General features: G+C 42.5%; 2 protein-coding genes and 1 non-coding gene across 3 annotated transcripts in view; all 3 read left to right on the top strand.

Moving 5' to 3' along the window:
• The window catches only part of LOC118325754 (spindlin-1-like), a 5,937-nt gene extending 1,556 nt beyond the window's left edge, over positions 1–4,381 (top strand). The window contains exons 2-7 of the mRNA XM_035658547.1: positions 1,032–1,345; positions 1,509–1,557; positions 1,653–1,747; positions 1,848–2,003; positions 2,430–2,663; positions 2,959–4,381. Coding sequence (XP_035514440.1) covers positions 1,294–1,345; positions 1,509–1,557; positions 1,653–1,747; positions 1,848–2,003; positions 2,430–2,663; positions 2,959–3,158 — 786 coding nt within the window. The 5' untranslated portion in view covers positions 1,032–1,293 and the 3' untranslated portion in view covers positions 3,159–4,381. The remainder of the gene's footprint in view (positions 1–1,031; positions 1,346–1,508; positions 1,558–1,652; positions 1,748–1,847; positions 2,004–2,429; positions 2,664–2,958) is intronic.
• A 5,468-nt stretch (positions 4,382–9,849) lies between these two features.
• The window catches only part of mak16 (MAK16 homolog (S. cerevisiae)), a 5,728-nt gene continuing 3,280 nt past the window's right edge, over positions 9,850–12,297 (top strand). The window contains exons 1-3 of the mRNA XM_035658858.1: positions 9,850–10,836; positions 11,435–11,484; positions 12,081–12,190. Coding sequence (XP_035514751.1) covers positions 10,822–10,836; positions 11,435–11,484; positions 12,081–12,190 — 175 coding nt within the window. The 5' untranslated portion in view covers positions 9,850–10,821. The remainder of the gene's footprint in view (positions 10,837–11,434; positions 11,485–12,080; positions 12,191–12,297) is intronic.
• LOC118326316 lies at positions 10,013–10,112 on the top strand. The gene has a single exon (XR_004796634.1). It is a non-coding gene; the product is annotated as a small nucleolar RNA U13 (small nucleolar RNA).

The raw sequence follows: 12,297 nt of genomic DNA, 5'->3' as shown, positions 1-12,297 counted from the left end.
TTTAAGTTATTCATAAGGTTTGTATCTCATGGTCACCTTTAATAATGCAATATACCCTTTTTTATTGAGTTCATTGAGCTTCAGAGACAGGAAGTGACGCAACTAATGATTCTTTTTATTTTTCATAAAATAGTGACTAACAGATTCTGAAGGTAACAACTTTATTTGTCTTATTTTATCTGAAGGACAGTTTGCTGTCACGTCCTGTCCACTTTATTCATATAAACCTTTCTAGCAAATGGAAACACAGTTTTGCTCAGCTGGAAATAAAAACAGTGACAACAATAAAATGTAAAACACCAGAGAGACAAATAATGTAAAAAACTAAGATTAAAACCTAAAAACGAAGGCTATAACATTACTTCAAAGTAAAAGCCAGCTCCTTAACTTCCTTAATTTAGCCTAGTTTTAGTTTTAGTTCAGACTGAAGCGATCAGTCAAAGATCAAAATCATCGATAAATCACCGATCGTTGCAGCTTGGTTTTATAATTTATAATCGTTAGCTGCTGCTCTACTTTTATTTAATGAAGTATAATTTGGGGCTGTAGAGTGCCGAGCAGCAGGGTGGAGAGCTCCCTGACCTCTGACCTCTGACCCGGTGACCTGCGGTTGTGTTGAGGAGTTAAACGTTAATCAGGTCGGTCACAGAGCTCAGACGCTTCCTCGTGTCAGGATGATCTGAGGTGAAGTGAGGGAGGAAAGATGGCCGACAGCTGAAGCACTCGTGAAGAGAAACCACTCGCTGCCAATTAGCTTTCTGAGAGAGTCTCAGTTTAATCTTTATTACAGACGAGTCAATGTGTGTCTGTTCTTTAATCTGCAGTCCGACTGCAACTCAGACCTTCAGCAGCCATCAAATAATCAGCTTTTGGCTTTGTGGCCGAGATAAGATTGTTAGAAATATCGATTATTCTACAGTGGGAGTACAGAGAATATAAAACTATCTTTCTATCCTTGATGAATAAACTTTCACATCAGAGTAAAGATCTGTACTCTCTAAAGGTCCGGTTTCTCCGGTTTCTGTCCTCAGGCTGAACTCACCGTCTCCCCATCGAGTCCATCAGCTGTGACGTCGCCTCAGTCTCCAGGTGATAGTCCGTACCCGGCCTGTATGCAGCCTGTCCAGGGCCCGGCCTAATTCCTGGTGCTCCTTCTTTCCCACCACCTCCTCCTCCCTCCTTTCCCTACCCTCCTCCCCCTCCACACACACACACATTGGTGTCTCACACACCAATTCCCAGAGTTTAGCCCGGACCGGCGGCCTGGCTGGCTGCCCCCCTACAGGTGGATGAATGAAGACCCCTTTCAAGAGCCCAGCGGCCCCGCGGCCCCGAGCAGACGGGGGTGAGTCACTGCTGATAACTGGTCGTCTGAAATAATAATTTTGATGTTTTATTTTGTGAGTTTGGTCGAAACACTTCCTGTTTTGCTCCTGACTCACTAACCCGAGTGTCCTTGAACGCACCGCCTATCAGTACGATGGTTGAATGTTGTGTTTGTGTTTCAGGACATTCAGGCGTTTCTGCAAACATGATGAAGAAAAAGAACTCGCACAAGTAAGTCTGGTTTCTGAACTCCCTCTCTGTCCTTCACCTTTACGTCAGTCATCGTCCTTTTCTCTCATGTGTTCCCTCTTTCTCTGTCCCTGCAGGAAACAGAGGACCAGTGTTGGTCCCAGTAAGACTCTGGCTCAGCCCAGAAGGAACATAGTGGGCTGCAGGATCCAGCACATCTGGAAGGAAGGCAGTGAGTTGGATTACTTCGTGCTCGTAGTGTCGGGGGAGTCGACCTAAAAATCTCCTTCATTTCACGTTTAACCGATAAATGTGTGTTTGCGTCCTCTTAGGTAAGTCGTCCCAGTGGAAGGGGACGGTCCTGGACCAGGTCCCTGTTAACCCCTCCCTCTACCTGATCAAATACGACGGCTTCGACTGCATCTACGGCCTGGAGCTGTACAGCGACGAGCGGGTGGTGGGGCTGGAGGTCCTGCCCGACAGAGTGGGTGAGGAAGGGAGGAAGTCGGAGGGTGTTTCAGAGTTTGATCACAGCAGCACCTGGTGGACGTTAGAGGAACTGCAGCTCAACTTTCTAACTGTATTCAGGGATTTTGGTGAAACTGAATCAGTTTTTATGGAGAAAATGTTTCCTGGTTTTCTCTCTGACGTCCTCCGGCTGCTCAGCTTCAACTCTCTGTGATTCACAGAGTTTCCTGATGGAGCTTTAGCTAAAGTAGCTAAGGTAGACGTTGATGTTAGCTCCTTGCGGTCGGGGTTAAAAAGTACACTCTTATACACCGCACTCTGCTAACGTTATAGTTTTATTGTACATATATTTCTATCTCTGTATCGTTGGACTAAACCTTTCTGTTTACCGCTGAGGTGATGATGTCCGTTCAAACGCCCTCTCTGCCTCTCTGTGATTGGTCCAGCTCCGGCCCGTGTGAGCGACTCGATGCTGGCGGAGACGATGATCGGGAAAGCGGTTGAGCACATGTTCGAGACGGAGGACGGGCCGAAGGAGGAGTGGAGGGGGATGGTGCTGGCCCGGGCTCCCATCATGACCTCCTGGTTCTACATCACCTACGAAAAAGACCCGGTCCTCTACATGTACCAGCTCCTGGACGACTACAAGGAGGGAGACCTGCGCATCATGCCCGACTCCAGTGAGTGACTACCGGTTCTACTGGACCAGAGTTCATTTCAGCACCTGATTCACTTTTAGTCGACAGAAAATGTGAGAGAATGTAATATTTTAATCATTTTACCTCATCGTCTTCTTCTCCGAGGTTATTTTTATTTAGTCGACTAACGTGTCTACATGAGTTAGTACCAGCCGCTCACCTCTCTCTCTCTCTCTCTCTCTCTTTTTCTCTCTCTCTTTTTCTCTCTTTTTCTCTCTCTCTCTCTCTCCTCTCTCTTTCTCTTTCTCTCTCTCTCTCTCTCTCTCTCTCTCTGTAGATGACACTGTGGCGGCGGAGCGGGAGCCCGGCGAGGTGGTCGACAGCCTGGTGGGCAAACAGGTGGAGTACGCCAAAGAGGACGGCGGGAAGCGGTCGGGTATGGTCATCCACCAGGTGGAGGCCAAGCCCTCCGTGTACTTCATCAAGTTCGACGACGACTTCCACATCTACGTCTACGACCTGGTCAAAACCTCCTAAGGCCCGAAAACCCGGTCCGGGACTCCCCGAAAAAAAAGACTTAACCGAGACCTGCCTAGACCCACCGAACACCCCACCAGAACCCCCCAGTGAAGAACTCCAGCTAGGGTTTAAAACATCTTGAGACTCCCCGCGATGTACGGAGACGCCTGAGACAGACGATATCCATTCTTCACTTGTTCTTTTATCAAACGCCTTAAAAAAAAGAAAAACGATGGAAGTTCAGCCCCGTCACCAAGACCGAGACCAGCTACTAGACTCACTGCGGTGGATCCAGTCATCATCATTTTATCCAGATTTCTTTAGACTCTTTCAGGACGCTTCCTCCGACATCTTCTGAAACGTAAAAACTGGTTCGAGAGCCCCGAAGAAGACCGAGCGATCCGGGTTTATTTGGATGAGCTGAAACTAAAATCGCACAAAAAGAAATCTGGTTCAGTTTGAGAGTTTTGACTTCGACAACCTGAGACGTCCTGAGATCATTCGTTCCAGAGTCAGAGCAGGTCTGGAACCACAGAAAGACCTCCTCCCCCTTTTCCTGAAACCCTGTCAGACCGTTAGAGACCTCCGCTGTCAGAGGAAGGGGGTGGACAGGTCTGAGTCTGCCGGGGTTAATGAAGGGATGGGACTTACAGGAATACAGCGCCCCCCCTGTAGATGAAGCTGAACGCTCGTCTGTCTTCTTCATCACGGGAGGAGCTCGTGTCCAATCACAGAGCATCTTACAGGCCCCGCCTCCCTGCAGGTCACCTGACCCACAGAGACTGAGGCTGAGTGGAAAAAACCGGAGGACACAGACTCTTTTCTTCTTCCATTCTTTTATCATTTGTCTTTTTCCTGTTGCTGTCGATTCCTACATTACCCATAATGCCTTTTACTGGGAGAGGCTCAGGTGATCAGGCATCGGTCAAAATGGCCTGTTAGCGCCGTTAGCCGTCCTTATGAAGCCGGCTAACTGCTAGTCACAGGTAGCGCTCGAGGCTGCTGCACAGATTGAGTTTGAGTAGGGATGCTAATGATGCTAACGAGCTGTTGTTTAAGTTTAATTAAAGAGCATTAAGTCCGTTTCATTTGTTGGGGAAACTTTTCTGTTGAGCAGTTTTAGCTTTTTCTAGTTATTTAAACAAAATGTCAACAATGAAGCTTTGACGGATTCTGATGTTTTTCACCTGTAATCAATATTTTTATGTTTGTGCCAAAAAGTATTAAATGTTTCAGATAAACCAGGATGATAAAACATAATAACTCACTAAAGAAAATATCTTCTTCTCATGAAACACAGCAGCATTTTGGGAAATCCTCTTGTTTATCAGATGGAATCAATAAAAAGATCAGATCAGTTATTGATACTGTCCAGGATGTGTCAGGGTAGCACTTCTCCTATTATTTGACATTCATAAGCAGTTTATTTAGTAATTAAACACACTTTAATGTAGTTGTAAGCAGATAGAAGGCAAGTGTTTGTGTTTATTAAGAATTATAACATCTCCTGTGTGGACATATTTTATATTATCACAGTGTTTTACTGTCATTATTATACTCAGGAGGAGTTATAGTTGTTACCTAATACATTAATCAACACTCAGCTGCTTAAACTTACATTATAGTGTGTTAGAAGCCATTTATTACACTTTGTTTACTTATGAATGTTAAATGTTAAAATAAAGAGTAAAGCCTGGAAACAAAAGATTTCCCAGAATATCCAAATGTTCCTTGAACGTCTTCCCTCAGACAGCTGATCGGATATCGATCGGTTCGAGAACAATCAATCCTAAACAATCGCTGGACCTGCGTGAAGGTTAAACTGTAGCAGTGGCCCCGCCCCCCTATCTTGAGTGCTGTTTTCTGATTGGCTGGACTCTCCTTGTGGTTCGTTACGGACCAAACCTGCTTCAACCGATGGATTTATGGTTTCTATGTTTTTATAAGAAGTTGTTCTGCTCTCCCGCGGACGCGCTTTGTCTATATGTTGATATTAGCGCCAGTTCCTTTGTGTGTTATCTGTTCTTTGCTTTTATTTCACCTCATGTTCTGTTCTGTGTCGACTGTTCTACGACCCGGTCACCTGTAGGAACCTCTCTGACGGTATCTGCTGGTTCGGTCCCAGCTGCAGCTCCGGTGACCTGGCGGGTGTGTTAATACTTTCTGTGACTCTGGACTGCGGCGCTCCTCTCCAGTCATCTCACATCGCTCCAACGGCGTTCAGTCGGGAGGGCGCCGGAAAGATATTTGTCATTCATCTCACTTCCCACAATGCCGTGCTCTTAGCTGATGTAGCTCCGCCCACCACAGGAGGTGACATCACTCGTGACATTAGCATAAACAGCCATGTTGCCTGATCCACATCTCGTGTGCCTGAAGGGACTCGAAGGTAAATCTCATTCTGGATCCCGACCTAGAACATTCCGGGTTCCGGTCCAACGTGAGTTGTTCTGATCCAACGATGTAGAACTTAAAGCAGCTGCGTCCCGTCACAATGTGTGGAACGTTCAGAACCCTCCCATTTTATCTTTCTGTGGACAGATTCAGACTCTAGAACTCATAACATTAACCTACAACCCACACGTACCCGTCCTAGAACACGCCCGGTTGGACATTTAAAACACTTGTTCTGATTCTGGAGTCAGAACGTTAAACACACTGCTCTAGAATGAGTTCGAGACATTTTTATACAAGAACCTGAAGGAAGAACACTTTTCCTTTACTATATTATTCTAGATTAAAAGATTTTAACACAGAGACTAGAACATTGTAGAACATGCATTTTCATCTCAGAACCAACCCCCTGGCTCCGATTCTAGAACCGGGCCCGGTTGGGGAACAAACTCTCATGCTGAGGGGTTCCAGAACATTTCGTGCAATTTTGTAAAACTCTTGTTCTGACTCGAGTCTCCATGTTTCTGTGTGTCTGTTCTAGAATCTGTCGTGTGGTTCTGGAACCCATTCTGACTCCAGCTTCTGGTTCTAGAACACAGAGACGAACGCTCTCCGATTCCAGAACACGTCCCGGTTCTAGAACAGTTCACTCAGATTTAAATCTCCACTGATTCGTAGCTGCTCTAGAATCAGTATCCCGTCGAAATGTGAGTCATTTTCCTACGAGAACCTTTTTCTGAATAACACTGAGAACCCGTTAGAACTCACAGCTTCAGGTTCTCGAGCACAGAGACGCTTTGTTTTGAAAACTGTAAAGAAATCTGGTTTGAATAGGTGTCGTTTTTTCCTAAAATACTAATTCCAGGACACGAAGACTAGAACGTCTCAAAGTCCACGTTCTGATTATAGAACAGTTCTGTTTGGGACAAACTCATTCCAGAGAGGAATAATTACTCTGATCTCAACATAACAAACATGTTTTCCAGATGTTAGAACATGTTTAGTTTCTCTGCAGATCTCAAAGCTATCGAAACCAAATCATTTTCTGATCACAAGAAAACAAACGATGTCACTCAGACTGTAGTTCGGTTCTTTAGTGCGAAACGTTTTCTGGTTCCAGCAGAAGATCTTTGTTTCAGAAGAGTTCAGGTCGCTCCCCGGTCTCTCCTCCGTCTGCCGTCACTCCGAGTCCCGCTCAGCTCGCTATCAGCCGCTGGCATCTGTTACAGTTGACCTGGATGTTTTGGGGGGCATTACCCACAACGCACCTGGCTTCGGGCTGATGAACCACAGGATGTTTAGACCGTAGTAAGACTCCTGGGTGGTGGGGGGGGGGACAAAAACCAGTGTCTGGGTGGATCTTTAGCCTCCATGATGTGGACATCAGTAGTCGTCTGTTCAGGAGCCGACACGCCGTTCGTATTTTACAGAAAAACATTGATGTGTGTGAGAGAGAGAGTGTGTGTGTGTGTATGTATGTGTATGTGTGTGTGTGTGTGTGTGTGTGTGTGTATGTGTGTGTATATGTGTATGTGTGTGTATGTGTGTATGTATATGTGTGTGTGTGTACGCAGCCCTGTTCAGAGCAAGTGTTTTTTGCATGCCTATATAGCTGCCGTGTAAATCGATGTGAGTTGCATGTCCAGTGTAGTTTGTCGGCTGACTGTCTGTGTGGCTTTGGTGCCTTTTCGTCGAGTTCTGTTTTTTTCTTTTCCCTGTTTTATTTGTACCGCTGGTCCAGAGGCTGCTGTTTTTTTGGGTTTGTTGACAAAAGATAGAAAAAGAAAGAATATCCCCCCGACAAACAGAAGTGGCAGCAGTATTATCATGTTTTTAAGAGTGAATGACGGGTGTAGATTTCTGTTTTTAGGGGGATCGTGCCCTTTAAAAAGAGTGCCAAACTACAGATGCCAGTGTTGTACACGCAGTGAAAACCACCTATTACTAAATAAACCATTTCTCTGTTTTTTTTCAGCGTCACGAGTCCTGTCAGTTCTTTCCACACACTGTATAATGATGTCATAGTCTCTGTGACCGCCCCCCCACAGGTTCTGAGCAGCTTCCGCAGCGATCCAGAAATGAGCAAGAGGTGGAGCTGAATGAAAGCATGGTAAAGATTATTTCTGCCATTGGACAGCTTAATATAGGGCCTTATGGAGACTGACTGACTGCTGGAGCCTCTAGTGGCCGTTAGAGGAACTGTAGGTTTTATTTGCAACCAGGAGGTTGCTGATTGGTTCTTCATGAACAACATCAACAAGTAGATCTTCAGTTCGGGGGCTCAACGAGAGGAGACGTTACTGACAGACAAGATTATTACAGTTCACTAAAACTAAAAACTAAATGTAGGTGTGAAAAAAAACATTTAAGTTTTAAAATAAAAACTAGACATGTCAACTTTCAACACAACAAAGATGAGGAGGCGTTGGTCTCTATAAAGCCACCGTACTCCAACTGCCGAGCAGACAGAGACGAGATGGTGAACATAGTGAAGACTGAATATTGGACTCAGATAAATGATCATATCGCTCCGTAAGTAACTGCTGGATGAGGAAATAAGTAATTATATAATAATAAATATAATTTTGATAACCTTTCAGCTTGAAGGTAGTGATGTGTTATTGTTAATAAAAGAGATAAGACTTTATTGATCCCGCAGCTCCAGATACAACACTATAGATAAACACATAAAACGAGTTACACTAAATACACCTTTTTATATATGGATATTATCGGTGGAACATTGCACTGATTATTGAATACAAATGTTGTGTAGCATTGTACTAATTATTATTATATATTATAATACTATATATTTATATATATGCATATATTTGCACAAAGATTACAACAGGAGGTAAAAATAAAAAAACTGCACAGCTAAAATATACAGCTAGTGTAATTTAAAGGACCAGTGTGCTGGATTTAATTCTCACATTGCAACTAATTGAACACCCCTATCTAGAACCAGTGTCCGTGGCTACGTCCCTTCGGCTACTGTAAAACATGGCAACTCCCCAAGAACGAGACCCGCTGCCTCTGTAGATAAAAGACGTCTCATTCTAAGGAAACGAAAATACAATGATTATTATTTTCAGCTGATTATAAACTAATGAAAACATATGTATGGATATTATATTTCTGCCAATAAATCCTTCTTAATGTTACACACTGGAGCTTTACAGGAAATATAGGATTTAAAGTAAGAATAATAATCTTAATGTGAATTATGGGATGCAATATGTATAATAGTATTTATATATTATGCATTATATAAAGGGAATGTATATTGAGTGTGTATAAAATAAAATGTAACTTGGTGGAGGTAAATATATGTTAAATAGTGCAAAAAAAAAGATCTGTGATGTTGAAAGAAAGGTTATTATAGTTAACTAAAACAAACTAAAAATTAAAACTAGGTGTGAAAAATAATTTTAGTTAACTGAAATAAAAATAAAAACTACACTTTAAAAAAAACAACAATGAACTGGAACAATATTGTATATTTACAAAGCAAAGTCAAATAAAAAATGTCAAAATGTTTTTGTCAATTTGGTCAAATTTGTGAACACAACAAGCAGAAGGAGGCGTTGGTTCATATGCTCATTGAGACTGGCTTAGTGTGTTTGTATTGTGATACATATTATGTAATAATTAATTAATATAATAAAAAACTACAACTTACACTGAAACTAACGGAAGCCTGTAGGTCATTATAATGAGAAACCTTCTCAAAATAATGACAATCCATAAAGAAAAGCTGAGAATGACAGGATCAGACTACAGGATCCTTTTCCCATCACATTGGCGGATTTGGGCTTCCATAGAAACTAATAAAAACTAAACTGAAACAAGTGAACACACTTTGTAAAATATCGAAATCTAAACTGACTTTAAAACAAAGATACAAAACATTAGTAACTGGTTGTGGAGGGTGATGACCTAATAATCTTTTATATAAAAATGTATTGTTTTCTAACCCTTCTACCAAAATAAATTAATACTATAACATCAATTTCTTACAAAATCCCACATCCACAAATCTAAATCTTCCAAATATAAACCATCTGTTTTAATTTAGACAGTGAAATTAAACAAACTGTAACAATAATAAAGCAATCCAAACTTTATTGAGCTTCTATCATTTATTTACCTAATGTAGGATTTCTGTCTAATAAAGTTTAATATAATATATAGTGAATATTAGAGGGTGCAGTTCCCCTTCGGGCCGCCAGGTGTCGCTTCATTAACCCGCGGTTGCTCCCAGAATGCACCGCTCCGGTTAGATTTATAAAACTTTCCGTTATTGTCGGTGAACGCGGTTATTAACGAGCGCGCGGAGCGGCGGGAGGTTTCCCGCTGTGACGACAGACTGCGGGAGGGTTAACGCATAAACATTGAGTATTACAGTGTGACACCGTGAGTGAACCCGCCGGGCCGCGGGAACTCTCTCACTCAGCGCCATGTTGAACGTTGTGATCTTTCTGGTTCATGAGAATGATGATTGGTGCGTTCACGGACCATCTGTGAAAGGTGCAGCCCAACCTTGTTACGCTCTGCGCCTCAGCCCGTCTGATCCTGAACCGGGAGGCTTTATTATTAAGTGTTTAAAGTTATAAATATCTGACTGTTAACGTCTGAGTTAAATTATTAAAATGATATTATAAAGAGAAGTTAGAGTAAAACAAACATGGCGGGGTTGTTTTATGGCGCATTAAGGACTTTATGTGTTAATATTTATGACGGAGTATTAGGGCCAAACTAAGAGGAAAATATATTTTTTGGGGGGAAATTACGAGAATAAAGTAGTAATTTTATGAGATCTGTCAGCCTGTTGGCTCAGCCAGTAAAACTGTTTAACGATGAAATGATCAATACGTTAGTTTACCTGTTGACTGAGACAAACAGCGGCTGCTGATTGGTCGAGCTGCTCACGAAGATCTTGAACTCTATCGAAGCTTTTCTCATTAAAACGATTATTATAATTACATTCTTGTATTGTTATTACTTTATTCTCGTAACATTACGACTTTATTCTTTTTGCTGTGAAACAAACAATTAAAACTTAAGTGGGCGGGGCAATCATCAACCAAGTATCGCGATACTTCCTCGCGTTGCCTTCACGGCTCCGAGATCTGGTCCATGCAAACAAAGATGGTGTCTCCCTGAGCGTCCATGTGGCTCACTGTGACAGACAGTTAGTCTCTATTAGTTCTTTAGTTCTTTAACTGGTTCAAACAGAAACAGTCGGCAGTGAAGCTTCTTTCAGCTCCGAGACAAACTCACGATGCAGCACGATGACGTAAGTTACATGAAGCTAATGTGCTAACTCCTCATGCTAACGGTAGCTTACCGGTAACCGGAGTAAAATCTTATAAATCCGGTTTATTTCTATCTATTGTTTAACAGTTTGACTGATTACTGATCAGTTATTGTCTTTACTAATTACATCCGGATACAAATGTGATGTTTTAACCGCGTTTGAGCAGTTAGAAGGGCCGAAGTGTCGGATGGGACCAGACTCCGTCAGAAAACGGTCCATTTAAAGGTTGTTCCGGTTCTGTGCAGACATCCACAGCCGGTAGAACCGGGTCGGTGCACACAGAGGTTGGGTCCTGTGGGAACTTAAGTTCGGCAACATGTTGCTCATCTTCATCATCTTCTTCTTTTTGTTGACACGTGTTGACAAACAGTTAAAACCTGTGCTGGAGCTCTCAGCGTGGGGACAGTCTCTGATTCTACAGTAAAATAAAACTGTAGAAGAAAACCTGAATACAGCAGAGCTCTTTAGATCTATTTATACAACCTAATGATAATTCACATGTAAATCTGAAAGTATGTGAGTTATTCTCATTATTCTGCTGTTAGAACTCAAAACGTGTTGAATGTGTTCCCTGCAGGTGATCTGGGATATTATTGGGAACAAACAGTTCTGCTCCTTCAAAGTCAAGTAAGTCTGAAACTGAATCTGCTGCTTATTTATTCATGTGTTCATTCATTTAGTTATTCAGTCATTCAGTATGATTGCTGTACTGTAATGTATGTATGCTTTTATTAATATCAGTGTGAAGTGACGCCACATTTTAATTCATTTTCTGACTCTGAGCAGTTTGTGTCTCTGATATATTACTTTATATTATTGTCACATTAGAGTCACAGAGCTCGTCATCAGTTTGTCTAAAGACTAACTTCTGTTTCACATTTAATTTACAGTAATGTGTTTGTTGTACAGGTTGGGACAAATTAAAGGAATAATCTGAGTAATTGAAGAATCATAACGAATGCAGACACTTCCACTGCCAGCGGTCACTGATTAGTTTGTGAATTATGTAAATCATAATCGATCATATCTGTGGTCTTTGGCAGCAGATATCAGAAGTTTTAAAAACTGAGACACTTTACTTCTCTTAATGTTGTTTTTCCTTTATTTTGTGTAATTTCTGGCTGCCTGGATAAAAAAGTAAAGTCCTAACCTGGAATATGAGCAAAGCTTCCAGCTCTGATCGGACACTTTAAGGTAACATGTTCTCTCTTCCTCGTGTTCAGGACGAAGAGTCAGGGCTTCTGCCGCAATGAGTACAACATCACGGGGTTGTGTAACCGCTCGTCGTGTCCGCTGGCCAACAGCCAGTACGCCACCATCAGAGAGGAGAAAGGTAAACGCTGCACACGCCTTTAACAGCTCGCCATCGTCCCCTTCCTGTGATCCACACTGCTTCAGTTTAGACAGACAGGGCTAACTGTTCCCCCTGTTTCCAGTCTT

This window comes from Morone saxatilis, unplaced genomic scaffold (genome assembly GCF_004916995.1).
Source record: "Morone saxatilis isolate NCDOM2014 unplaced genomic scaffold, NCSU_SB_2.0 Contig16, whole genome shotgun sequence".
In the NCBI taxonomy this organism is placed as follows: domain Eukaryota; kingdom Metazoa; phylum Chordata; class Actinopteri; family Moronidae; genus Morone; species Morone saxatilis.
The sequence above is the reverse complement of the archived record's forward strand: the minus strand, read 5'-3'. Positions and strand labels throughout refer to the sequence as shown.